The sequence below is a fragment of the Periophthalmus magnuspinnatus genome, chromosome 11, assembly GCF_009829125.3.
Source record: "Periophthalmus magnuspinnatus isolate fPerMag1 chromosome 11, fPerMag1.2.pri, whole genome shotgun sequence".
In the NCBI taxonomy this organism is placed as follows: Eukaryota; Metazoa; Chordata; class Actinopteri; order Gobiiformes; family Gobiidae; genus Periophthalmus; species Periophthalmus magnuspinnatus.
In genome coordinates this window covers 5,472,190-5,494,989 of record NC_047136.2, presented here as the reverse complement: position 1 = coordinate 5,494,989, position 22,800 = coordinate 5,472,190, and the positions used below count along the sequence as shown (strand labels likewise).

At 39.5% G+C, this 22,800-nt stretch overlaps 1 protein-coding gene across 1 annotated transcript in view; it reads left to right on the top strand.

Moving 5' to 3' along the window:
* The window catches only part of col16a1 (collagen, type XVI, alpha 1), a 72,735-nt gene that overhangs the window by 28,868 nt on the left and 21,067 nt on the right, over nt 1–22,800 (top strand). The window contains exons 5-20 of the mRNA XM_055225207.1: nt 4,179–4,302; nt 6,232–6,513; nt 7,541–7,621; nt 8,563–8,631; nt 13,263–13,295; nt 16,621–16,671; nt 17,658–17,690; nt 17,837–17,881; nt 18,915–18,953; nt 19,049–19,111; nt 20,292–20,336; nt 20,414–20,500; nt 20,701–20,739; nt 21,405–21,449; nt 21,551–21,586; nt 21,663–21,785. Coding sequence (XP_055081182.1) covers nt 4,179–4,302; nt 6,232–6,513; nt 7,541–7,621; nt 8,563–8,631; nt 13,263–13,295; nt 16,621–16,671; nt 17,658–17,690; nt 17,837–17,881; nt 18,915–18,953; nt 19,049–19,111; nt 20,292–20,336; nt 20,414–20,500; nt 20,701–20,739; nt 21,405–21,449; nt 21,551–21,586; nt 21,663–21,785 — 1,195 coding nt within the window. The remainder of the gene's footprint in view (nt 1–4,178; nt 4,303–6,231; nt 6,514–7,540; nt 7,622–8,562; nt 8,632–13,262; nt 13,296–16,620; nt 16,672–17,657; nt 17,691–17,836; nt 17,882–18,914; nt 18,954–19,048; nt 19,112–20,291; nt 20,337–20,413; nt 20,501–20,700; nt 20,740–21,404; nt 21,450–21,550; nt 21,587–21,662; nt 21,786–22,800) is intronic.

Genomic DNA, 22,800 nt, shown 5'->3' with positions numbered 1-22,800 from the left:
CATCCCTATGTTGTGATGGGCAAAAATGTACAAAGGACAGTAGAAAGATGAATCACAATCAAATGAAAATCCCACTCTGACCATTGGCAAATTGCAAAAGGTGCAGTTATTTAGGTAACCACAAACAGAACATCCACGGTATTTGATTGTGTATAAAATCAGAAAATGCTGTAGCTTTGACATTAATTTAGCAGTTTATATAACAGCCTCCTCTGGATGTTTAAAATATGCACTGTGAACTTAATGCTGATTATACCAAACCAAATTGCAATTTAAACTATTTTAAAATCAGTGCTATTGATACTTTGCAGCTGATGTCGTCAACGTTCCCTGTGGGTGTGAAGCTAAACGAAAGCACTGCTCTGTTAGAAGCTGTTACTCAAGTTACTTTAATCTGAGCTTTGTTTTAACACAATCTGAGCCGATTTAGCTGGAACTACGACAGCTGAGATGATCTGTGTTGTTAAACAAGTCTCTTACACATAAAATTACAGTCACAAAATAGCTAGTCAGTCACTCTCACCTTTTTATGGAAAATCAAACACCTAAACAGGACCACGAACACTGGTATTGATCACAGGCTTCTGAAAATGTGCTGTTTAAATCCATTTTCCATCTTAAAACTGGCTGAGCTGTGTTTGCTAATGTGCGCTTTGGGTCATCATGGAAACTGTTAAACATTTAGCCGATATAGACAGAGGAGTTGACGGGGGGCAAAGGATTCTGGGGATCATCCAATTAATTCATAAAGGTTTCTTGCCCCGAGCCCCCATATTTCTGTCAACGGACCTGAATAGAGATACATGTAGAACATCTCCAACGTGATGTCATTGCAAAGTATAAATATAATATGATCATGATCCAAAATATCAGTGAAAATAATCCAGTATTCTGTGGTTTTGGCTGGCCAGGTCAGAGCCAAACCAGGGATCACCACACATTTTGACAAAACTTTACAAGGACGAGTGGATCTGGAGCTGTGTCCTGTCTCCCTGATTTCAGAGGGCATGATTGACAGGTGGATTAACCAATCAGAGAGATGCATGGCCCGTTTGTGTCAAAAGCAAACATGGCTGCTTACACGTAAAAAAGAGGGGGAAAAAACAGTATGGTCCGTTTTAGATTCTGCAAAAATCTTATTTATGTCAGGTAAAATAAGTTATATATTGTTCTGAATTAATGAATTTGACATTTTCTGCAACTGAGAAACACCCGAGACGTTCCAATCACAGTCGCTAATTTATATCAAGTTGGGATTTTCACTCTCTATTGTCTGGTTCTGGTTCTGGTTCTAGACCCTTCTGGATTCGATCAGACTGGCTGGTCCGGCAAGCTTGGCTCACCAGTGCAGACCAATAACTCAAACAAGATGTCCTGACCCATTTCTGACCAGCGGTCACATAACAGCATCAGTCAAAGTTACTCAACATGTTTACTCTTCTTCTGGACTCTTTTCTTCACCTGTCATAACCCGTATTACCGATATTAATAATCTTGATATATGCGTGTTTAAAATTGGCTCACAGTTTTCCAGCACGAGCACATTAGCTGCATCCCTGTGGTCAATATTACAAAGCACAAGTGCATATTTCCTAGCATGGTTGTTTGTGTAAGCCTCTTTACTTTTACATTACCTCCCCCATGGTTCTTGTATAGTCTTGGGACACCGCTGAATACATTTACCCAGTATCTGTATTTCCACTCTTAAATCTCATCTCCCAGGGCCCTCTTAGGTTCAACATTTTCTCTTTCTCACCTTTTCTCTCTACTCTCCCTCCTTTGTTTTGACATCCTGTAGTTGGCTGTTTTTCCCTGGGATCTTCTCTCCGTCATAAATCACTGTCACCCCACTTCTAGGAGAGGGAAACCGGCTGCCAGCATCGACAATTCCGTAAAAATGCCTGCGCAAAGAGAACAACAAAACGGACACTGAATATCTCAAAGTACTCGCCAATCTGTGTACACAATTCGCTGTTTGTGGACCTCTTATGTCTCGGGATATCTCCGCTCCACCATCTTCCAGGCGAAATTGTGCCCATGTTTTTTCCGTGCTTAGATGCCCTTGACCGAAATCTGGAAGGATGAGGTGTGCCGGACTGGATCTGCTTGGAAAATTAATGCCACGGGGTTATACACAGCAGGCTCTTCTATTGAAGTAGCAGCAATGACATACACACAGAGGAGAAAAGGGAAAATAGAAGGCTGCATGCCCGCCACACAAAAACAAAGGATGACTAAATCATGAGGATATCAAAGAGGTGAAGCCCAAAAGTGGTCTTAAATTTTCAAAAAGCCTGACTCATTGCGATGCTGGTGCCTCCTGGTTATTTTCTTGTCTCCATTTAAAAGCAGCATAAAATCATCTAAAGAACATTGTAATTCAGAACGTTTTCCATTTATCCGCATGACTGAGACTAGGGTTATTTACCTGATTATGCCCTGTCTGAGCAAATGCTAGTTTCTGTGTTTCAGGTCAAGGAAAGAGCACCCTTTGGAAAGCTACTGTCAGAATGAAGCGTATTTAGAATAATGTTGGCTAATGTTGCGACAAGTAAAACAAAGCTTAGAGTGCTAATGGTGGCAGGTTTGCATGTTAATAACAGTTGGTAGAGCGTTTGTCCACTGATCTGAAAGTTGGCGGTTTGAATCCCGCACAGATGAATGCTGTCATTGCATCCTTGGGCAAGACACTTAACACACTTTACCCCCAGTGTCTGCGTCCACCGGTGTGTGACTGTAAAGTGCTTTGAGTGACTTGAAGGTGGAAAAGAGCAATATGACCAAGGGACATGTTCAAGGTTACAGCAAAATAACACTATATTTATTTCAAAAGATAACCTGCTTCTGCCATCATCCTTTATGGACCTTGATACTTTATTTTTATTTTATTTTTTTATTTCTTTCCAGACATTTCAGTCTTAAGCCAAGGAAACAATCAAAATACACAAGTCTGAATAAGGAATTTTATGAAACAGCATGACAATCCTCCAACAAGTACTGAGTTAAGACCAGGACTTTTAACAAAGTGAGGACGGTGATACAAACATATCTTTTTTAACTCTGTCAATAACTATAATGATTACCTTTTGCATTCCATCCATAGACTGTATATAAATAGACATAGCTAACCTGTTAGCCGTCACGTTCCAAACAGGAGGTGGTCACGGGCGCACTTCCGGCTCCATCGACTCTGGCTCCTCTCTCTGTAACTGCTGCTGTCAACTTATCATTTTGATTTTAAAATGTTCACATTAACCCGCTACATAATCCTGGCATTTTTATTTTTTGCTATTGTGTCCACAAATCAAGATATGAACATTAATAACAGACAAATCAAGCGCCTTCATTCGCTGAGGTCCACCCTAGCATTAGCATTTGATTGACAACGTTGCTAAGCACACACTCCCTGCTAAACCAATGGTGCGGGAGGGAAGGGGCGTTACCTTCAACAGCTTCGCTCCAGATTGGCTCTTTGGTTGCTATGATACTTGAGGTCGGAATTCCAACTATGGCACTCGGCTCCAAATTCGCTCCTATAACTGCTCAAGCCTCGATGAGCTTCATTAGACTGAAGCCAAACACTATGGGTGACGCCACACACCCTTAGCCTATTTCTTTATACAGTCTATGGTTCCATCATGAAAACGTGCTAAAACATGTGTGTAATGTTGTATTTGAGGTACTGCATAAAAAGTCTATCAAAATAAATAAAACGCATAAGTGCAGAATTATCAGTGTATCATTATTATTCACTGCTGTTGCTTGAACGATTTCACAGCAAGTTCTATTTAATGATTTTTCCTTCTTTTCTATCTAATCTAATAATGAATAATATTATAAATATTATCTTGCAGCTGATATATCTGAAATGCAATTACAAGGAGTTAAAGTTTAATTGAATAATTCACAAGTACCACTTACTGCGCAAAAGTCTCAGATCTGTGTATTTAAAAAAACTCAAAATGAAACAATTTCGTTCACATTACATCAATAAATGCTCTTTGTGAGTTTTTTATTTAAGCCCATTTTTAATTTTCAACTTAGTCTCATCCTCACAAAAAGGACATTTCCGCTGGGTCATCTGCTCGTGGCAGTGTCTTTTAAGTCTTTTGTAAAAATAGCTTCGCGGTTTTCTTCAAGGGGAGGTGTGTGTCTGACCTTTTTGATTTGTTCTGCAGTCAGGTGTTCCCTCGTGGCCTCCCCGATGACTTCGCTCTAATCTTCACCCTGGCTCTAAAGAAGACTGCCCTACGGGACGCCATTTACCTCTTCCAGATATCAGACCAGCAGGGATACCCAAAGGTGCTGTCTGCAGTACTCTAAGATCTCTTCATCGCATAGTTTTGTGATTCTCTGGTTATCTTCTTATCCTTATACACTGTGTCCTGTTGTGTACTTCCTTCTGCACTTTTTATCTCCTCTGCCCCAGTCCACTTGTTCTGTGTCATTAAATGCAACTCTCAGATAGTGTCTTTACGCTACCTTTTCAATTCATTCTATCCATTTCTAACGACCACTCTAATTTTATGATCTGCAGGCTCCATTGAAGCCTTTTCCTCCAGAAACGTTATAGTATTAGATAAGACGGGCTTCAAGTTACATTCATTTAAAGTTAGTAAGCCTGTCAGTATATCGACTTATCGTTCAGTATATATGAAAGCTGGAGAAATATATTCTGGGCCTCAGTATTTTTTGCGAGTACTTCTTCTTTGCAAGAGTGGAGAGATTTGGGGTATTTTTGTTGTAATAAGATAAGATTTGAGCTGTGGAGGAGTGAATCAGTCCCTTTTATGGCTAATTATTGGTACATTCTGCTGTTTTGCTGCAGCTCATGTCTTTTAATGAAACAGCCCATTTCAAAATGCTTTACTGGGATTATTTTGCAGTATTTAAATCTTAATTAGTGGCAATTTCTCAATATTTATCTCTATTTCTCTGTAGTCTAAAAGTTAGCTTATCATTTATATCATAACATTGTGTGGGATTTGCTCAAAATCAAATCAAACTTGATGTAAGGTCCCAGTGCCTCTGTAAATAACAAAAAAAAGCAATGAAAAAATGTTTAATAGTTGGTTGGACTATTTAGAAAGTGAATAGACTTAACGCACTTGCAAATTGAACAGCAGGGCTTTTGATCTAAAGAAATAGTACAGTTTGGATACGGTCCCTGTCAGTTTGAGGACAATTTAAATCAACACATGGAACAAAGTGAAAAGATGTGAATTAAAAACTATTTGATGCTTTCTGGGAAAAGAGCAGGCTGTCAAATATGATCAAATACTGTGTCATTTTAATTTAGAGAAAACCAAAAAGATATTGACGCCTTCAAGTATGTATTGACTGAGTGGTGGAAAGAAACGTTAGACAGTATTTATAAAAGGACACAGCTAACGTGCTGGTCGTCACGTTCCAAATACGAACTGCTCATGGGCGCGCTCCCTGCCCCATCGACTCTGGCTCCAATTCACTTTACGTTGAAAAATTGTCACCCGGTTCTCTGTAACTACTGCAGTGAGTTATTTTGGTCGTAAAACGTTCGTATTAACCCGCTCTACATGATCGGGGAAAATCAGGCGCCTTCCCCCAAGGTCACTCCCGCTAGCGTTAGCAACAGGTTTGATTGACAGCGTTGCTAAGTGCCCGCTCCCTGCTAAAATAGCGGTGTGGGCAGGAAGGAGCGTTACCTTCAACAGCCTTGGCTCTTTGGTGGCTATGATACTCGAGGTCGGAGATCAAAATATGCAACTCCGCTCCAAATTTTCCTCTGTAACTGCTAGCCTGGATGAGCTTCGTCACACGTCACACTCCCTTAGTCCACTTCTTTTTACAGTCTGTGATATAAACAAGTCATGAGGACAACTTGAACGCATCAGGTCAGACACTCCGGCAGGTTGTCAAGGTTGTCAATATTTTTCATTTGTTTATTCTGCATGTAGCCTCCCTTTGTGACGTCTCCTTCATTTTTCAAAGCTCAATAACGTGTGTGTTCCATCCATGACAAACCTCAAGAGTCTATATCATAATCACGTCTGGACGCAGATCTAACTATGTGTGATGGATGCGGGGTGGATCTCATTAGAATAGAATTACTGGTAGTAGATCTCGGCCGTGCGGTTAATCCTTCATTGCGTTACCCTCTTCCCTGACAGGCTTCTTATTTACTTGTCACATGCGCAGTCAGGCAATGTAATATAAAGCGGCCCTAATGATCTTTCTTTTGTGAACTTCTAGCTGTCTGTGGAGCTGAACGCCCCTGATGCCACCTTGTCTTTGAGGGCCATGGGCACAGACCCTACCTCTGAGCTGGTGAGCTGCGACTTCGACGGGGAGGGGGTGGCGTCTCTGATGGATCTGCGCTGGCATAAGTTGGCGTTGAGCGTCCAGGCGGGGTCGGCCACGCTGCAAGTGGACTGCAGCGCTGTGGAAACCAAGCCCATGGAGCCCCGCGGAGCTGTGCCCATCGACGGACACACTCTGCTGGGGGTGAGGGCCACCGACGCCGCCTCTGCACAGGTACGGAAAGACAGGAGCTAAAACTGATACACAAAGCAATCAGCAACGTATTACAATAGTTACGAGTAAGTAAGCAATTATTTATGCAAGCTTTTTACTAAACAAATAACTCACGACAAACAGCAGATATAAAAATACCAAATGTAATTAATCAAATATAGATAATGTAGTAATAATATGCATTGTGCTGTTCTGGGATTAAACAAAAATAAAAACATTTGTCATTATAAAAGCTTCACCAAAGTATTAAAATCATCTATTGCAGTGCTAAATGGTCATGGTCACATTTATATACAACACTTTTCCACTTTGAAGCCACTCAAAGCACTTTACATCAAGGAACCGCTCACACATTCATACACCAGTGTACGCAGACACTGTGGGTGAGATGGGAGACGTCTTGCTGAAGGACACAACGGCAGGATTTATCTGTGGGAGCTGCTCAACCAATGATGTTTATGTCGAGAGCGGGATTAACTCCAAGTGAATTAAGATCTATTCATAAAACAACCAACACTTACAATAGTATATGGTAGTATGATGAAATTATCCATATTTAACAGCCAAACTAAACATTTACTGAGTATTTTGTATTTCAAATGTGCAGTAAATGTGCATCAATGGATAAATATGAACTCCTTTTTGTACATTGTCACATTTGTCAACTAAAAATGGTTGATTCTCTTAACGTATCCAACAAATTAAATATACATCTATGCCTTGGTCAACCTCTCAAAGACCTGCTTACCCTGTCCTGCTTGTGACAGTGGCTGATATGCCTCACTTTTTAAACCCCAGGCATTTTCTCTGCAGCGTCGGCCCCATCAACCCTGATTAAAAAGCAGTAAGATTACCTGGGATTAGCTGATCGCGAGGAGGGACTATTATTGCAGTAATCTCAGCACTTAGTCTCAATGATCAATGAACTGCCACGGCTTTAAATTCTGACCTGTTGAGCTCTGCTTTGGTCAACGGTGTGCCATTAGTGCTGGCTTAGTTTTACCTAGTGTTTGTTTTGTCTTTCTAGATGGACATTCAACAGGTGATGCTGTACTGTGACCCAACACTGGCCCTGGAAGAAGCCTGCTGTGAAATCCCTGGAGCTCGGGTAAGATATTGTACTTTAAATTTTACATCTTTATAAAATAACCCTAAAGTAAATAATAAAAAATGGTCCATTGCAATTTCTTTGTTAAAAACAGCACTCATGACTGGCAAGAATTACTCTATAATTAACATTTTCAACCGTGCATCAGGCCAATTCATGTAATAGTCACTGTAAAAACATTAGTTGTGGTGAAATGGAAATCCAACCACAAAGAAAAGTAGTAATGTTTTGGTTTTGCCAGCTCGAAGCCTGGATTTGTATTCAATGCCAAGACCCCAAAAACAGTACGAGATGGTACATGATTTCTGAAACTATTCTCCCAAACAGAAGAAGGTGTGTGGGCTTACATGCAAAATATGTTTTTGGAATGTCGTGATTTGAAAGGAATTGAAAATACTTGGGTGTGTTCCTAACTTTTGGTATGTGTTGTGTTTGGTGCAAGAATCGAGACAGGAATTTGGCTGGAGGATTAAGGTGCAGGTTGTTTTGCATGAGTTCGTATGGGGCAAATCTGGGAGTGTTCATTTTGAGGTAAAAAATTGCACATTCCTGTAGGAGAAAGGACAGGGTACTATAATATTGATTAGGATTCGGGGCAAGAGGAAGCCAATCCTGTTTAGCTCAGGGCGGGCGTGCTGCAGGGCTTCCTCCGAGCTCCGTTTAAATTTAAAATGAGGAATGGTGAAGCATGCACATGTACACCCACACACAATAGCAAAGAAACATCTAACTCAACAGAAGCACCACTGTTAGATAAGATATACTGTCAAACTCTGCTTTTAATAATTGATGGTGTATGGTTGAGGCAACATATTTCTTCTGTATGAAACAAAGTCAAGAAGTAAGTAGTAAGAAAATATGATGGATTTCTTTCCATCAGAAACTTTTTATGTGCATAAAATAGGTGCACATGTTTATTTCATTTCTGTGTGTTTCTGCAGTGTCCACCAGAGGCGTCCAAGAGTCGCCGTGCTGCTGAGAATGACCTCCTGGAAAATACCTTTAGTCAGGTAGAGCACGAAAGTCTAAACAAAGCGGCCATTGTTTACATTTTTCCATCACCGGTAACTTAATTATTATGTAGAAAATGCAAATGACACAAGTGGACCAGGTACAGCTTTGGAGAAAATAGAAGTTTCATTTATTGTAAGTCATGAGTAGAATTATCTTTAAATGTTGATCTGTGCGTCACATATGTTCCCAATAGACTACAGATTATTTTAGATTATATTTTTCGCAGTAATTACTATTCACGTTCTCAAAAAAGATTCCTGAACTGGACATCTCTCCTTTGCATGTGTGTGTTTTTGGAGAAGCAGTGGGTTATCAAGAAACAATATAAAACATCCATAAAAAAAGACTATGACTTTAATCTTAATAGACATGCTTTCAAAGACCTGTGGAGCAGCTGTCAGCTCAGTGTTTATGTAACATCCTATTGCTTTAAAACTGTGTCCAGACGACTCTTTGTGTAGATAAATTTACCTCTTGACCCTCTGTGCCCTAAATACCACCACAAACTATAATGTTCCCCATCATCCCCATCAGCGTTTCCATCATTCTATTTTCTGGACAAATTTGGAAATCACAACAGTACGCTCCGATCCGTCACACGTGGCTTACATACGGCGCGGACATACCATCGACTTCGTTTTACAGCCTTGTTTTTGAGCGCGGAGATACAGTGGCAAACTACCCCTGCCCTGTTACACATTTATACCAAATGGCAGATCTGTCTCCAACATCTCAAAGTGAAAAAGTTGTTTTCTTCAGTGCTTTTCACATAGTTCTCGAGTTCACTTCAGTTGACTGGTAGCGATTGTTCTAAATGTCCGCAGGCTGCACCGAACGCATGACAACAACAACCTCATACAGCGCACGGGAGCAGATCCGTCACAAACTTCTAAAGCTACGGCGTCATTTGATACGTTTATCCATCATTGCATAAATCCAATTTCTTTCGTATTTCTCCGTCCACTTGTTTCATATTTCATATTAATAGCGTCTGTATCTAATTATCTATTCATTAAAGCTTGATTTCATCTGGGGAGAGTTAACTTATCAATTCCAGAGATGTTTCCATGGAGACTAATAATTCAGCCAAACCGTCTCAATTCATCTAGTCCCGGGAGTGTTTTTATTTAATTTAAGCTGTAATTCAAAAAGTACCATGTAGTGTTTTTGGTGTAGACAAAAGCCAACAGTAAAAGCAGTGATACTTAAGAGTGTAGGTATTGGTTGTAGTAGTAGGAGTAAAGTAAAGGAGTCACAATAGTAGCAGCACTAGCAAAACGAGTAGTATCTGTATAAACTAGTAACAAAATAAAGAAACTACTTCAAATTCTACACTTCTGTTCACGCTACATTATTTTTACGGTCGTGTTTGTATTGTACCCGTGTAAGGCCGTAAGAACATTTATTTTACCTTTTGTTTTCTATTTTTCATTTCACCTTTGTTGGCCCAGCACAAAGCCTCCTCATTCTCAGACTCTGCCCAAGTTCCGTGGCTATATTTGTGTTCACTTTGAATTCAATACCGGGAGTATTAAATCTGGAATTCCAGCGTGGCACTCAGATGTTTCTACGCAGTTCTTTATTAGACTAAGCCTGACAGAGCATTACAAAACAGCACACGTGGAATGTAGTAGTTTTGTACTATGTAGGACATGGCGGGATGGAGAAGTGGTTGAAGAGGTACTCAAAACCTGCAGTAGTCAATTATAAATCACAATTTCTGGACTGTATCATAACAAAACTACTACTATTACAACAACAAGGATTTTATTTAGAGCGTTTCGAGTATTTATAACGTGAACAACTTGATTTTTTTCACTTTGACTACTCTACAATTAAGTAATACATAAACCTGATATCAAACAACCACATGGCACCACTACTGTACAAGTATATTACGTTTTATCCACCGTTACTACCATCTACTACTACGAACAAAGACCAATCTGTGAGTTTCGGCTTCTTGTCCGTCAATGGGTTTCAGAATTATGAAAAAAACAGGACAGTTGCCATAGCGATGAACAATTTAAAGCGAAATATTATATCTTTTGAATTGGCAAAAAGTGCCCAAAATGTGGCGAATAAAAAGGAAACTGAAAGACATGGATAGGCCACATTTTGGGTACTTTTCACCGCTCTTAAGGATGCATTATAACGCTATGGTAATGGACGCCCTTTTCATACTATTTTACGATTGCGGTCCAAGTTGCAGTTGCCTATACAGTAAAAAAAAAACAACTCAAAAAATGTCGTACCCTCATCTACATAATGGACAAATACGTACCTGATTGAGAGTCGGCCATTTTGTTCTCGTTGGCCTCTACTGGGCAAAGGTCAAACTTCTGAACTGTGCTACGAAAATACCAACCTCAGTATACAACATGCTGCTCTGGATATAAAGGGTAATTCGTATTGTCTGTATGTGGGGCACAGCTGCTCCTGCCTTTTGAGGGATTACAAATTTCCCTCACACTGTTCCTTATCACACTGCACTGTAAACCTTATCTCACCGGCTTTCAACTCTCCTTAAAGGTCACACAGTCCTCTGAAGACCAAAATGAATTCTGTGTGTTTTATTTGCCCACTCCTCTGGCCTTCTTTTGTTTAGTCCAAAACTGCCCATAGGGTATATTCTGTTTTCTGCTTTTAGACGTACCTCAGATATTTAAAAGCCTTTCTCATCCTTGCATCTCCTTTTTGTTGGCTTTGTGTCTTGATTTACAAAGTTGGCACAGCGGGGCACATGTCTTGTATTTGCCCGAGGACATCGCGAGGTACTGCACTTTACATTTCTCTCCTCTGCCATCGGCTTTCATCTTCGACGCTCCCTGAGAACACAAAAATAACCGTTAATGACCCACGCGTGAAGCCAAGTTGGCCCTCATTTCGACTTGTCTTTGTTGTGCGGGTCTGATGCAACTCAGGGTAAGAGCGTTCCAGTCGAGTGGGATGCACTGCAGATGCAACAGGAAAAACAACAGCTTGCTGTTGCCAGAGTTGTCATGTGACATTTATTGGAGACTTTTAATAAATGCGCATCCCTGCCATTCCTGGAAGCATCTTTGAGAGGTGTGAGAGTTGGATGAATTCAGTATAACCTATTGTACAGCTCACACTACAGCTGGCAACTAGTCAACAAAAATCAAATATGTCAGAGAATGCAAGCAAAGTGTGTCGAGATGCTGTCAGCGGTAATCTGCAAAAATACAACACTAAACTCTTCTCTGCTTTAATTTAAAAAATGTTTAATCTCGCACTGCATGCTGGAATTCAGGGCTGCAGCTATTTTAGTAATAAAGTAATCTATATGTTATTTACTTTGAATAAATGAGTAATCTGGTCATGTTTTACCTTCCATAAAATGTCCTTAAAAACATCAGGTGTTTTTTAAGTTATGGTTCTTATTTCAAGCAGAAAAACAACTTATTTGTTTTAACTGACACATTTATTCTTAGTTGCACCATCAGTAGGTCTCCAAAAAAGACACACTTCATTAATATGATAGACCAGATCAAAATGTCCCTAGAATATGTATTACCAATTACCAATGTACTTGTTAACAGACTGTATTGTAAACAGGCCACATTAAATTAAAGTTACAGTTTCTGTGAATTCATGTCATAGAAAATAAAGTTTTACGTTCCATTTCAGTTGAGATAAGAGTTAAACATCTAGATGTGTTCATCCTGTCGTGCTCTGTCTGCAGCTCTGAGGTAGAGTCATTTTGCAGCACTTTGCTTTAGTTCACTTATTCTGTTTCTTCGCCTCTCATTGCGGCCTTATATTGAACTGGATTGTTTTCATCATCATGGTCCTCTGTGCTCTCACACGCAACTAAACTCCACCCCCTAAACTCACTCGTGGATCTCAAGTACACTGCTATGTGCAGGCTGAGGGTGGAAATGAGCGCCGCAAAGGTTCAGTGCACTTCACTTTCACATGGGTTAAATTATAATAATTAAGAATCGAGGCAATAAAATAAGTACTTATTAATAATTATAGTATATAATTACTTGATTTCCTTGATTAATCATTTCAGCTCTAGTGGAATCTCATTGACAGACACAAATCTGAAGTGAATCCAGTCACAATCCCAATAGTTAATGATTTAACCAAAGGTGTGACTGTAATGTTCTTGAGACGGCAGCAACATGTACAACTTGGAATAAATCAACACAAAAAATTCATGGGTTTCAAGCCATGGCACATCCTCTGTCACCAAAGAAATTAAGCAATTCAAATGAATATATGATATCTTTTGAATGGAAATGGACTGGCAATATCCTTCAAACCAGGAGGGCATCATTTGTCTGAAACCAATGAATAGGGAATTTCAGATATTAATATTTCATTGTTATTTAAACATTACTGGCAAGACTGGAAAGTATAATAACATGTAGTGGTTTTATAGGGAGTAACTAAAACTTAAATAAAATAAATTGAGAAACATGCACATTACATCCAAATAAGACCCAGTGGATTTTGTGCAAGCCTTAAACTTTTTTTTGTGTGGTTTTTTTTTTTGGCATTTTCGATGTTTCATTGGAATAAACTATTAGTGTTGCTCTTGTTTACATTTTAACTTTATAAGAATTGGATTTCAACCTGAATTCTCTTCCTCTTCCAGGACTATTTTGGCTCTAGAGATCTCGAACAGAAGGTAAGGCCTCACACAAACTGCAAAACGCCACACATTCAATTTTCAAAAATATTGGATATTTTCAACATGCGCTTCTGTGCCTAAAAAATAAATAAATAAAAATCTTCAAAGCTCAAAACTTGCGGGCTAAAACCTGCACCCATTTCCCCTCTCCCTGTGTTCAAAGGGACACAATTTAGAGACCAAATTGGCATCTAGCGTGAGACCCAACTCTTTTCTACTATGTTCATACAGAAAAAACAGCATAGTGCGGTATAATAACGTGAAAGTCACTGCAGAAACTCACTCAGGGCAGGTCCACGTTGAGCATCTCCAGGTCCCGCATGTGGGGAGCATGGGCAGGGATGGATGCATTTGTTGGTTCTTTTCTTAACACAGCCTGGGATGCTGACTGACTGATTTACACCTCATTATACCCAGCGCCTCAGTCCGGGGAGTAGCTTGTGCCTATTAATTTTGTCATTCACCTACGACTATGGCCACGTGCTGTTCACAAATAGAATACAAAACTCCAGATGCATCATTACGGAGCTCCTGTGTGTGCTTACTAATGCAGTCGGACGTCTCTCCCATGGCCCGCTTCTTCCTCTTCGGTGCGGATTACCTGGCCGGTTTGAAGCGTGTGCGCCTCCACCTGCCACTAGGGGCACAAAAACAAAGACCTTTTCACATTACTGACTTTGGTCAAGTAGTACCACACGGGGTGAAAATGAGCACAAGAGCAAATGAGAATAACACAATGATTATACAGCCAGATATTGGGCTAATTTTCTGCTAAAATATTGAGCAATCTGATTATTATAGTGTGGTTATGGTAGAAACGATCCTGGTGTGTGGTAGATTTGGCTTTTACAGAACAATCTCAGGGCTTAGTCAGAAACCAATTTTCATCATTCACGTCATGCTGGTTTGGCGATGTCTACCGAGTTCTTTGTGACATCTCTGGCTTCTTCATTATTCCACTGTTAAGCTTCAAAGCATAATACGGTTTCATTCAGCTGCGCTCCGAGGCAGACCTGTAAAGTACAGTCATTTAAGCGTTATTATTTAATATTTAAAAGTACACTAGGTCAATTTTCTGAGGGCATGTCACTTGCTCAGCTCCATTGAAATGTTGAAGGTTTCACTTTAATCGGCTTAAACTTGTCTATCTCCATGGACAAAATAAAAACTCCTGTGATTTAATACACACAAGATAGAACCGTTTAAAGCACGTGGCCCTCGACAGGGTAAATTAAAAGGTATGATGGTCTTAAAATGTTGTTTTATCAAGAGATACGCAGTTACACAAACATATTTTTACATCTTTGCAAACACATATGCAATATTTGTAACTTGAATAAGTAATAAATACAGAAACAGTTAATTAACAAGTTTAAAAGTAGCTACATTTATTTTACTTCTGGCCCTTTGACGGCAGCCATTTTGCGGATGTGGCCCTTGGTGAAAATGTGTTTGACACGCCTGGTTTAAAGCAACACTGTGTAAGTTTCTGGAGGTGGCTTGTTATGTGTATGAGTCCATGAAAATAGAAAGTTACAACCTTGCTCTGGAACGTTCTCCATGGAGGTGGATAATGTGGCCAAATAAGAGCGAGGTTTGTGGAGGTGCAAGCCCCCGCACACTAAAGACAGATGTTTTTCAGTGTAGTAAAAGCGACTAAAATTAATGGAGACGAGGCACCATCCTCCACAAAAGATGCATAGAGCACCTTTAAAACCCATGTCAGCTGTCAGCACATATGGCTCATCTTTATCTTTAAGAAAAACTATGTCAACTGGACAAAAACATGTTCTTTTTTTCTTTTACTATGGCTCATACCTGGACGACTGAGGGATTACACAGGCATCTTTACCTGAAATGTATTGGACCAACATAATACGGCGATAACGCAATTACCTCGTTTGGTACATAAAACATGAGGTAGCCCTATATTTATTCTTGTTTTATTTATCTTTATTTATACAGAAGAACCCAATGAGAGCACTTGGAATCTCTTTTTCTTGGGTGCCACAAACAAAAACAAACAAGTCCATATAAAACATTAAAAACAGCAGCAAGTTGTGTATAAAAGTCTGTTACCAGATTATTAAATTGCGACTGTGTCACCAACACATCCAGTTTTACTTTTCCTTGGAGTGTTTTCCATTTTTATGAAGCAAAACAGCTAAAAGCCTCTTTCCTGTCTCAGTTCTGGTGCGGTTAGTCCTTCGCTTTATGCTGTCATGTGATCTGATATTAAATTTCCCAATGCGTAACAAGCAGGTGAGGTTTTCTGGCAGTTTTTGAAGTCGTCCCTTATAGATAAATATCATACAGTGCAGTTCTCTTCTAATAGACAGTGATGGACAATGCACTTTTTCATAGAGAACACAGTGATGGGTTTAAATTCGTCATCTGTAATAAAAAAAGGGGCAGAGTGAAAGAGCAGATCCAGCAGTATAAGTATTTTCTTTTTGTTAATTGGGGTAAATAAAAAGTGCATTTCATAAACTAAGTGATGCCTGGATCTCTTTTTAATGAGACGCTTGCAGCTTTTACACTGTCACTTTAAATGCACGAGGAAAAGAGAATAGTCCTGGAGCTGAATACATATAAAGATAACTCACAGCCTCGTGCATCAGTGTGTAGTTTGTAAGTGTAGTTTATAGAGCTCAAGTGGAATTAGTACATCACAGGAGAGTTATGACGGACCTTGGAAAGAGTGACTCATCGCACTTTACCTTTGCCTGTGTCTGATATAGTGTGGGTTGTGTACATGTCACGAGGGGCCTCTTGTAAATCGCAACCACACACTACACCTGGAAATGTGCACACTTCCAGCTCCTATCAACAATCTGCTTTAATCACACGCTCACACTAAACACGCTCGGGCTATGAATAATACCTCTACTTACTTACGTGTGTTTGCAGCAGCTGGCCGGATCACTCGTGCGTTTTGGGAATCAGACGTTCTTATTGATCTCCATCTCTCAGGCGAGGTGTGTGCACGTGCCTCCAACACAACCTGCTGCACGCGCGCCTCCGTTTTACTTTTTTACTTTTGGAAACAGTGCCATCACCTGGAGGCTGCGTGAACTGCAAGATAATCCCCCCCCCAAAAAAAGAGAGAAAAAAAAACTAAACTTTGTCCAGCAGCAGTGGCACTCGACGCAGCTAAATTATTGTGCTATATAAAGTAATAATTCCACAGTCTGTTTTTTAGTGCGCGGTTGTTTACTTCTTTAAAAGAGAGGGGGACGTATGGATCGATGGGCTCTACGTCTTATGAGTTAACTTACGCGTCAAATGCTGGCTTAATAAATGTGTAATGTAATTGTTGCAGGTTGTAAATCTTGGTGGAGTCGCTGGAGTAAAAGGAGAAAAAGGCGACCGGGTGAGTGGAAAAAAACAGAAACGGACACACAACTGATTTTAGGCACGTGCGCCGTTGCTAGGCTAACGCAGGGGGAACGTGTGATGTCATCACGTGTCCAGGCACGCGCTCTTCTCGCAGCTCATCATTATATCAGACAGGGACGTATTTTATTTATATTAGATAACTTTGTAACATGACATGAAATAAAATTGATCTTTTTTTTTTTTTTTTTTTTTTTTTTTAATATTGATCTGTTATTTGTATCCAGTTAGTGAAAGAAGTACTTAATTCTGTTACTTAAGTAAAAGTACAGATACCAGAGCAAGAAAATACTCAAGTAAAAGTATTAAAGAACAGGTTTTAAAATGTACTTAAAGAGTAAAATTACAAGTATAGTAGTCACGTAGATTTTGAGATGTAATAAAGTTTGTATGATGTAATGTAGTGATTTTGATAAAGATTTGTGCGGAATTTATTTTTTCTAGTTGTTTTTATTTTTTTATTTTTTTGTGTGCTGAATCTATTTTTTCTAGCTGTTTTTAGTTAGATACCTAAAATGTTTACTTATGCACAGTACTTTACCACTTTGACTTTGTTAAGTTCCATCACTGTTTGCATCACAACATATAGATCACAAAAAACAAAGCTGTGTGCCTATTATATTTATATCAAATGTTTATGAAATAAGTGATTTTAACATCCAGAATTATAGAGTAAACCTAATGCATTGTCTTATTTCATTTATGCAGTCATTTAGTTGGTGTTTTTATGCTGGTTTTAAGTCTGTGTCATTATATCTTCATCAAATTACTGTACTGTACTATGCCCAGTTCAAAATTGGAATAAAAATGGCGTGATGTCTCTAAGGGGAACGTCAATTCCCCACTTATGTATTTATCCCCTGTTGTCTTAACAGTGAACATGGTGCTAAATATACCGCAGAACTCTAACTCACTGCTATAGCTTTGTTATTACTTCCCCCCTTTCTGCCTCTTCCGTTTTAGGGTGATGACTGCTCTGGCTCCCCTTCAGGTCCTGTAAGTCACTTTGCAATTTGTCTCACTCCTGCACACCGCACAGAAATATTGTCTTGTAACTTGGCATGCAACACAGTCTGACAGTTAAAACTGGCAGGGAAAGTGCTCTGTGGTAATACATGCCAACTGTATGCCTCTAACCTTAGTGTGCCGCGGGACCCAAGGGCCAGAAAGGAGACAAAGGCGAAGCGGTGAGTGCCAATCTTCTGACAGGTTATAACAGCACATCCAATGCTCCTCCATCCCCTGCAACCCTCTGGTCTGATCTTTATTCAAAACCTCTTTTTCGAGCATGCAGTCCCAACATTAATTATGCAACAGGAGTGTGTGCTTTGTGAGTTTATTTACTAGTGAGTCATTTGCCTGTATGAATATGCATGTCTCGGTGAATGTGCTTAAACCGGCCGCGTGTGCCTTATACCAGTCTCCTCCATCACTCACTGCGTATTGCTTGACTCGTCTGAGAGCTACTTCGGGTTTGAAATTATATCAGTGTTATGAAGAGGTCTAGATTGCATTCAAGTACTGTTACATCAGAACTCGGGGAGATGCTCGTATTTATACTACTTCCTGCATCATTATCACTTCTACATCTGCTACTTGCGCTAACTCTTCTAATGTCTACACTATACCTGTTCCTTCTAGGTCTGTCACAATTATACTCAAAAGCTGGAACAATATACATCAAGAGATTTTTGTTATTTTAGCTGTATTACGAAAATATTTGAGCTGTAGAGCATTGAATAAGTTACTCTCAAGTCTAAAATTGGATCATTCTGCTATTTATATGCTGCAGCTCAGGTCTTTTAATGATCCTGTCTATTTAAAAAGGGTTTACAGGGATTATCTTGCGTTATTTTAATCTTAATCTGTGGCATAAAGTAGTTTCAATATTATCTTTTCTAGTAATATTTCGCCGTAGAATCAAAATGTGTTATCGTAACAGGCCTAGTTCCTTCCACTATTGTTATACAACTATTAATAACGCTGGAACTGATGTTATTAAGACTGCTCCTCCTTCCCAGAGATTGCTTTTAGTCTCTTGTGTTGAAAAGATATGGTATTTTGCTTCATATTTTTGCATTTAAACACTACTGACAGAACAGAAAGGCAATATTAGATAAGCTTGTGTCTCAATAGTTCCTACTTGCTGCTTGTATTTGTTTGTGTGAGTGTGTGTTTTGCCCTGGTCACAGATCTTCTGACTCTGTCCTCTATCCACAGGCAGGACCCGTCAACTGGGGAGAGGCGCTCATGTACAAGGTGAAAGGTTTATCCTGCTGATTTTAAATTATTAAGCTGTAGCCTCGATGTAACGCCCTCAAATGTTCTATACGTTCTTCCACTTTTTTGCGCAGGGTGAAAAAGGTCAGAAAGGAGAACTCGGGCCGCAGGGTCTCACCGGAACGCCAGGAAAAGACGTATGTACAGTTTTAGTTTGTACTTATTTCTACTTAACTTGTTCTTTAGTTTTATTTAGTTGTATAATGTGCAACACGGTTAAAGTTTGTCACCAATTAGAAGTAGAAGTTTTCGATTTAGCTGTTGGCAGCCTGTAAAATGTGTTTTTCATTTCCCTAAAGAGACCACATCCGTTTTATCAGGCTAAGAAGGGCATTCAGTAAACTTAGTGTATGGCATTACTCTTTAAGCTCCAATTGATATGTGAGCCCCCTTCTCGAGGCCGGGGCGCTAAGTTGTCCCGCTAATGCCTGTTAGATTAGGCTAGGGCAACAAAGCTCGCACAATCAATGCTGCCTCATTGACTGTGCTGTTCGTCTCACATAGGCAGCCTCCCATTCAGGAAGACTTAAACCTGTTAATCTCCGCTGTTCACCGTAGTGATCCAGCCGGGGTTCGGAAAGTTTTGAGGAACAAATTACAACGTGTGTGTGTGCGTTGAGGTTTAGGCCCGATTGTGTTTGTCAGCTTACCAGCGCATGCCTCAGACAGATGGAGGATAGATTCTCTTAAGAGGTCTGACGTCGGGATGCGGCTTAATAGAAGGAGCCCCCCAAAGTACAAGCAAATGAGGATAAAACATGCAACTGGCAGAAGTAAAGAAGTGAAGAATTTGAACTCTAGACTCAGGTCATGCTGGTTGTTCTTGTGGTGCCAGTCAAAAGCGCAAATACAGTGATAGTACGACACTAATAGGGCGACTGTAGCTCAGCGTTTGTCCATTTATCTGGAGGTTGGCGGTGCGATTCCAGCTCCTATAGATGAACGCTGCGGTTGTGTTCTTGCGCAAGACACTTAACCCACCTCGTACTTTGGCATATGAATGTGAGTTGTTCCTTGATGTAAAGCGCTTTGAGTGCCTTAAACGCGGAAAAGCGCTATGTAAAAATGTACAATTATTTTATTTTATTTTAGTTTAGTTTTATTTTTTATTTTATTTTTTATTTTTTATTTTTTATTTTATTTATTTATTTATTTATTTATTTATTTATTTATTTATTTATTTATTTCTCATGCCATTTCATTTTCCTGGTATAATCCAATTGTAAGATAGCGAATCTCGCTCCAATTCCCAGTTTACTTTTGTAGATGCACACACCGGTTCTTGACTTTTTTCTTTTTATATTTTTCATTCCTCAGGGGAGAGCCGGTACCATTTGTGTGGTGGGCCCTAAAGGACAAAAGGTCAGCTATAAACACGAGCTTAGACTTTAGTTTACATCACATAAAACATTCGCCTTACCGTAACTGCATATTTCCAGGGTACACCAGGAAAAGTGGGTCCAGAGGGATTAGCGGGAGAGCCAGGACTCCCAGGACCTCCGGGAGACGGGACACCAGGACCCCCGGTCAGTGCCTAAAATGAAATCTACCAACATGAGGCGGTGACAATGTGTTTTGTTGTGATGAGGTCACTGCACAAAGGCACAGCTGGACATGGAGTTTTCTTGTTGTCGATTATAGAAACAGAGAAACACGGCGTCAAAGGTTTCAAAAGATGTATCTGAGCAAAAAAGTTCTAAACTATTAACTTTTTTTTCCCCATCAGGGCCCTCCTGGTCCCCCGGGTGGTGCAAAAGGCGAGAAGGTACAGCTATATTGAAACATGATCCTTTGTTACACGGGAACATTGGATTGATCAGAAAATGTGATTCTGGTTTACAAAATGGAAGTGTATAGTAGCTCCTCCTGCTTCTTTGTCTGGGATTCAGAATATACACTTCTTCAATACTTTACAAAGATGTGAGTCTGGTCTAATGGTGAAACTCCCCGTTTTCAAATGAGCATGATTGACAGGTGGATTAGCCAATTAGAGACAGGCATAGCTCGTCTGTATTGGAAAAAATAAAGGAAATAAAGGAAAAAATATCACAGGGGGGTGAAAAACATGGTGGATTTCTGCAGAATCAATGAGCGAAGGCTAAATTCTATTAATCTGAGGTGAGATAAATTCGATTTTATTTGTAAATCATAGGTGACCAATGAGCTCCTTGTTTCATATGTGTCAATGAAAAAACAAATCTGATTGGACGATCACGTTTGACCGGGCCTGAGACACAACGGAGGACGCGGAGACCAGCCTGATATCAATCTGTGTAAAAAATACAGAGATATCTTCTACGTTTTGGGACCTTGGGCACACTGCATGTTTATGTGTCTTGCAAAAAAAAGTATCTGTATATTTTAACTATAATGTGATGTGTAACAATCGTAAATCTATTTTTAATTAAGAATCATGGTGTCTCTTTACAGGGAGATTTTGGAACTCCAGGACAGGATGGATTGCCAGGAGATCCAGTGAGGTTCTTTTTAAACATTTATCAGTGTGACACGTGCATGAATCACCATTTAGATTAATAACTCTGATTATCTTTATCATAAATGTAATATTCATGCAGGGGCCAAGAGGACCTGGTGGTGCCAAAGGAGAGAAGGTAATGCATAACTTAACCGGCTTAAGACTTAGAGAGCACTGTGGAATATGTCTTATCTCTTCTGTTTGTTGTCCAGGGTGATCCATGTGAGGTTTGCCCAGAGCTTCCAACAGACCTCAGTAACACGGTGGCTCTTCAGGGTAAACCCGGGTCTAAAGGAGAACCTGGAAAACCGGGTGTGGGAGAGAGAGGACCTATTGTGAGTATATAGAAAAGCAAATATGAAATCAAAGAAATGTCATGTGAACGTTATGGTCTTTAACTGACCAAGACATACAGAATATCGCTACTACTCATTTATATTTATTACACTATATTTAATCATTTTATTTTTGTAGTTTAATACACTGCTCGGCCAAAAAAAAAAAAGTCGCCACCTGGATTTAACTAAGCAAATAGGTCGTCTCCTCCTGCAGTTGGTCAGGTCTAGGTTCAGCAAAATGAGGTCAGCTGACACCTGAATATACTGAATGACCAGGTTATTCCATCAATGGATTTTTTCTTCCCTGATGACACGGGCATATTCCATGATGACAATGCCAGGGTTTTATCGGGCTCAAATTGTGACAGAGTGGATCAGGAGCATGAGACGTCATTTTCACACATGGATTGTCCACCACAGAGTCCAGACCTTAACCCCATTGAGAATCTTTGGGATGTGCTGGAGAAGCTTTGTGCAGCGTCAGACTCGACCATCACCAATGCAACATCTTGGTGGAAAATTAATGCAACACTGGATGGAAACAGCGAATGTGTGACGTAATCAAAGCTAAAGCGGAACAACAAAATATTAGTGTGTGACCTTTTTTTTTTGGCCAGGCAGTGTATATTTTGAGATTTTCAGGTGTTTCGTTGAATTCTGATAATCTTGAAAATCATTAGTCTTCTTATTCCATTTGTACTTGTCTGCTGCAACACTGGAATTTCCCCATTGTCTTACAAATAATGATCTTAATCTTCTGCTACTATCAACGCCATGGCTACTGGTATTTATTTCACTATAGTACTGCTTTTATTTTATTTTATTTTTATTTTTTTAATTTTTATTTTATTTTATTTTATTTTGTTTTATTTTATTTTTTTATTTTTTTTTATTTTGTTTTTTATTTTAGTTTAATTTAGTTTAGTTTATTTAGTTTTATTTTGTTTTTTATTTTATTTTGTTTTGTTTTATTTTGTTTTTATTTTATTTATTTTTGTTTAATTTAGTTTAT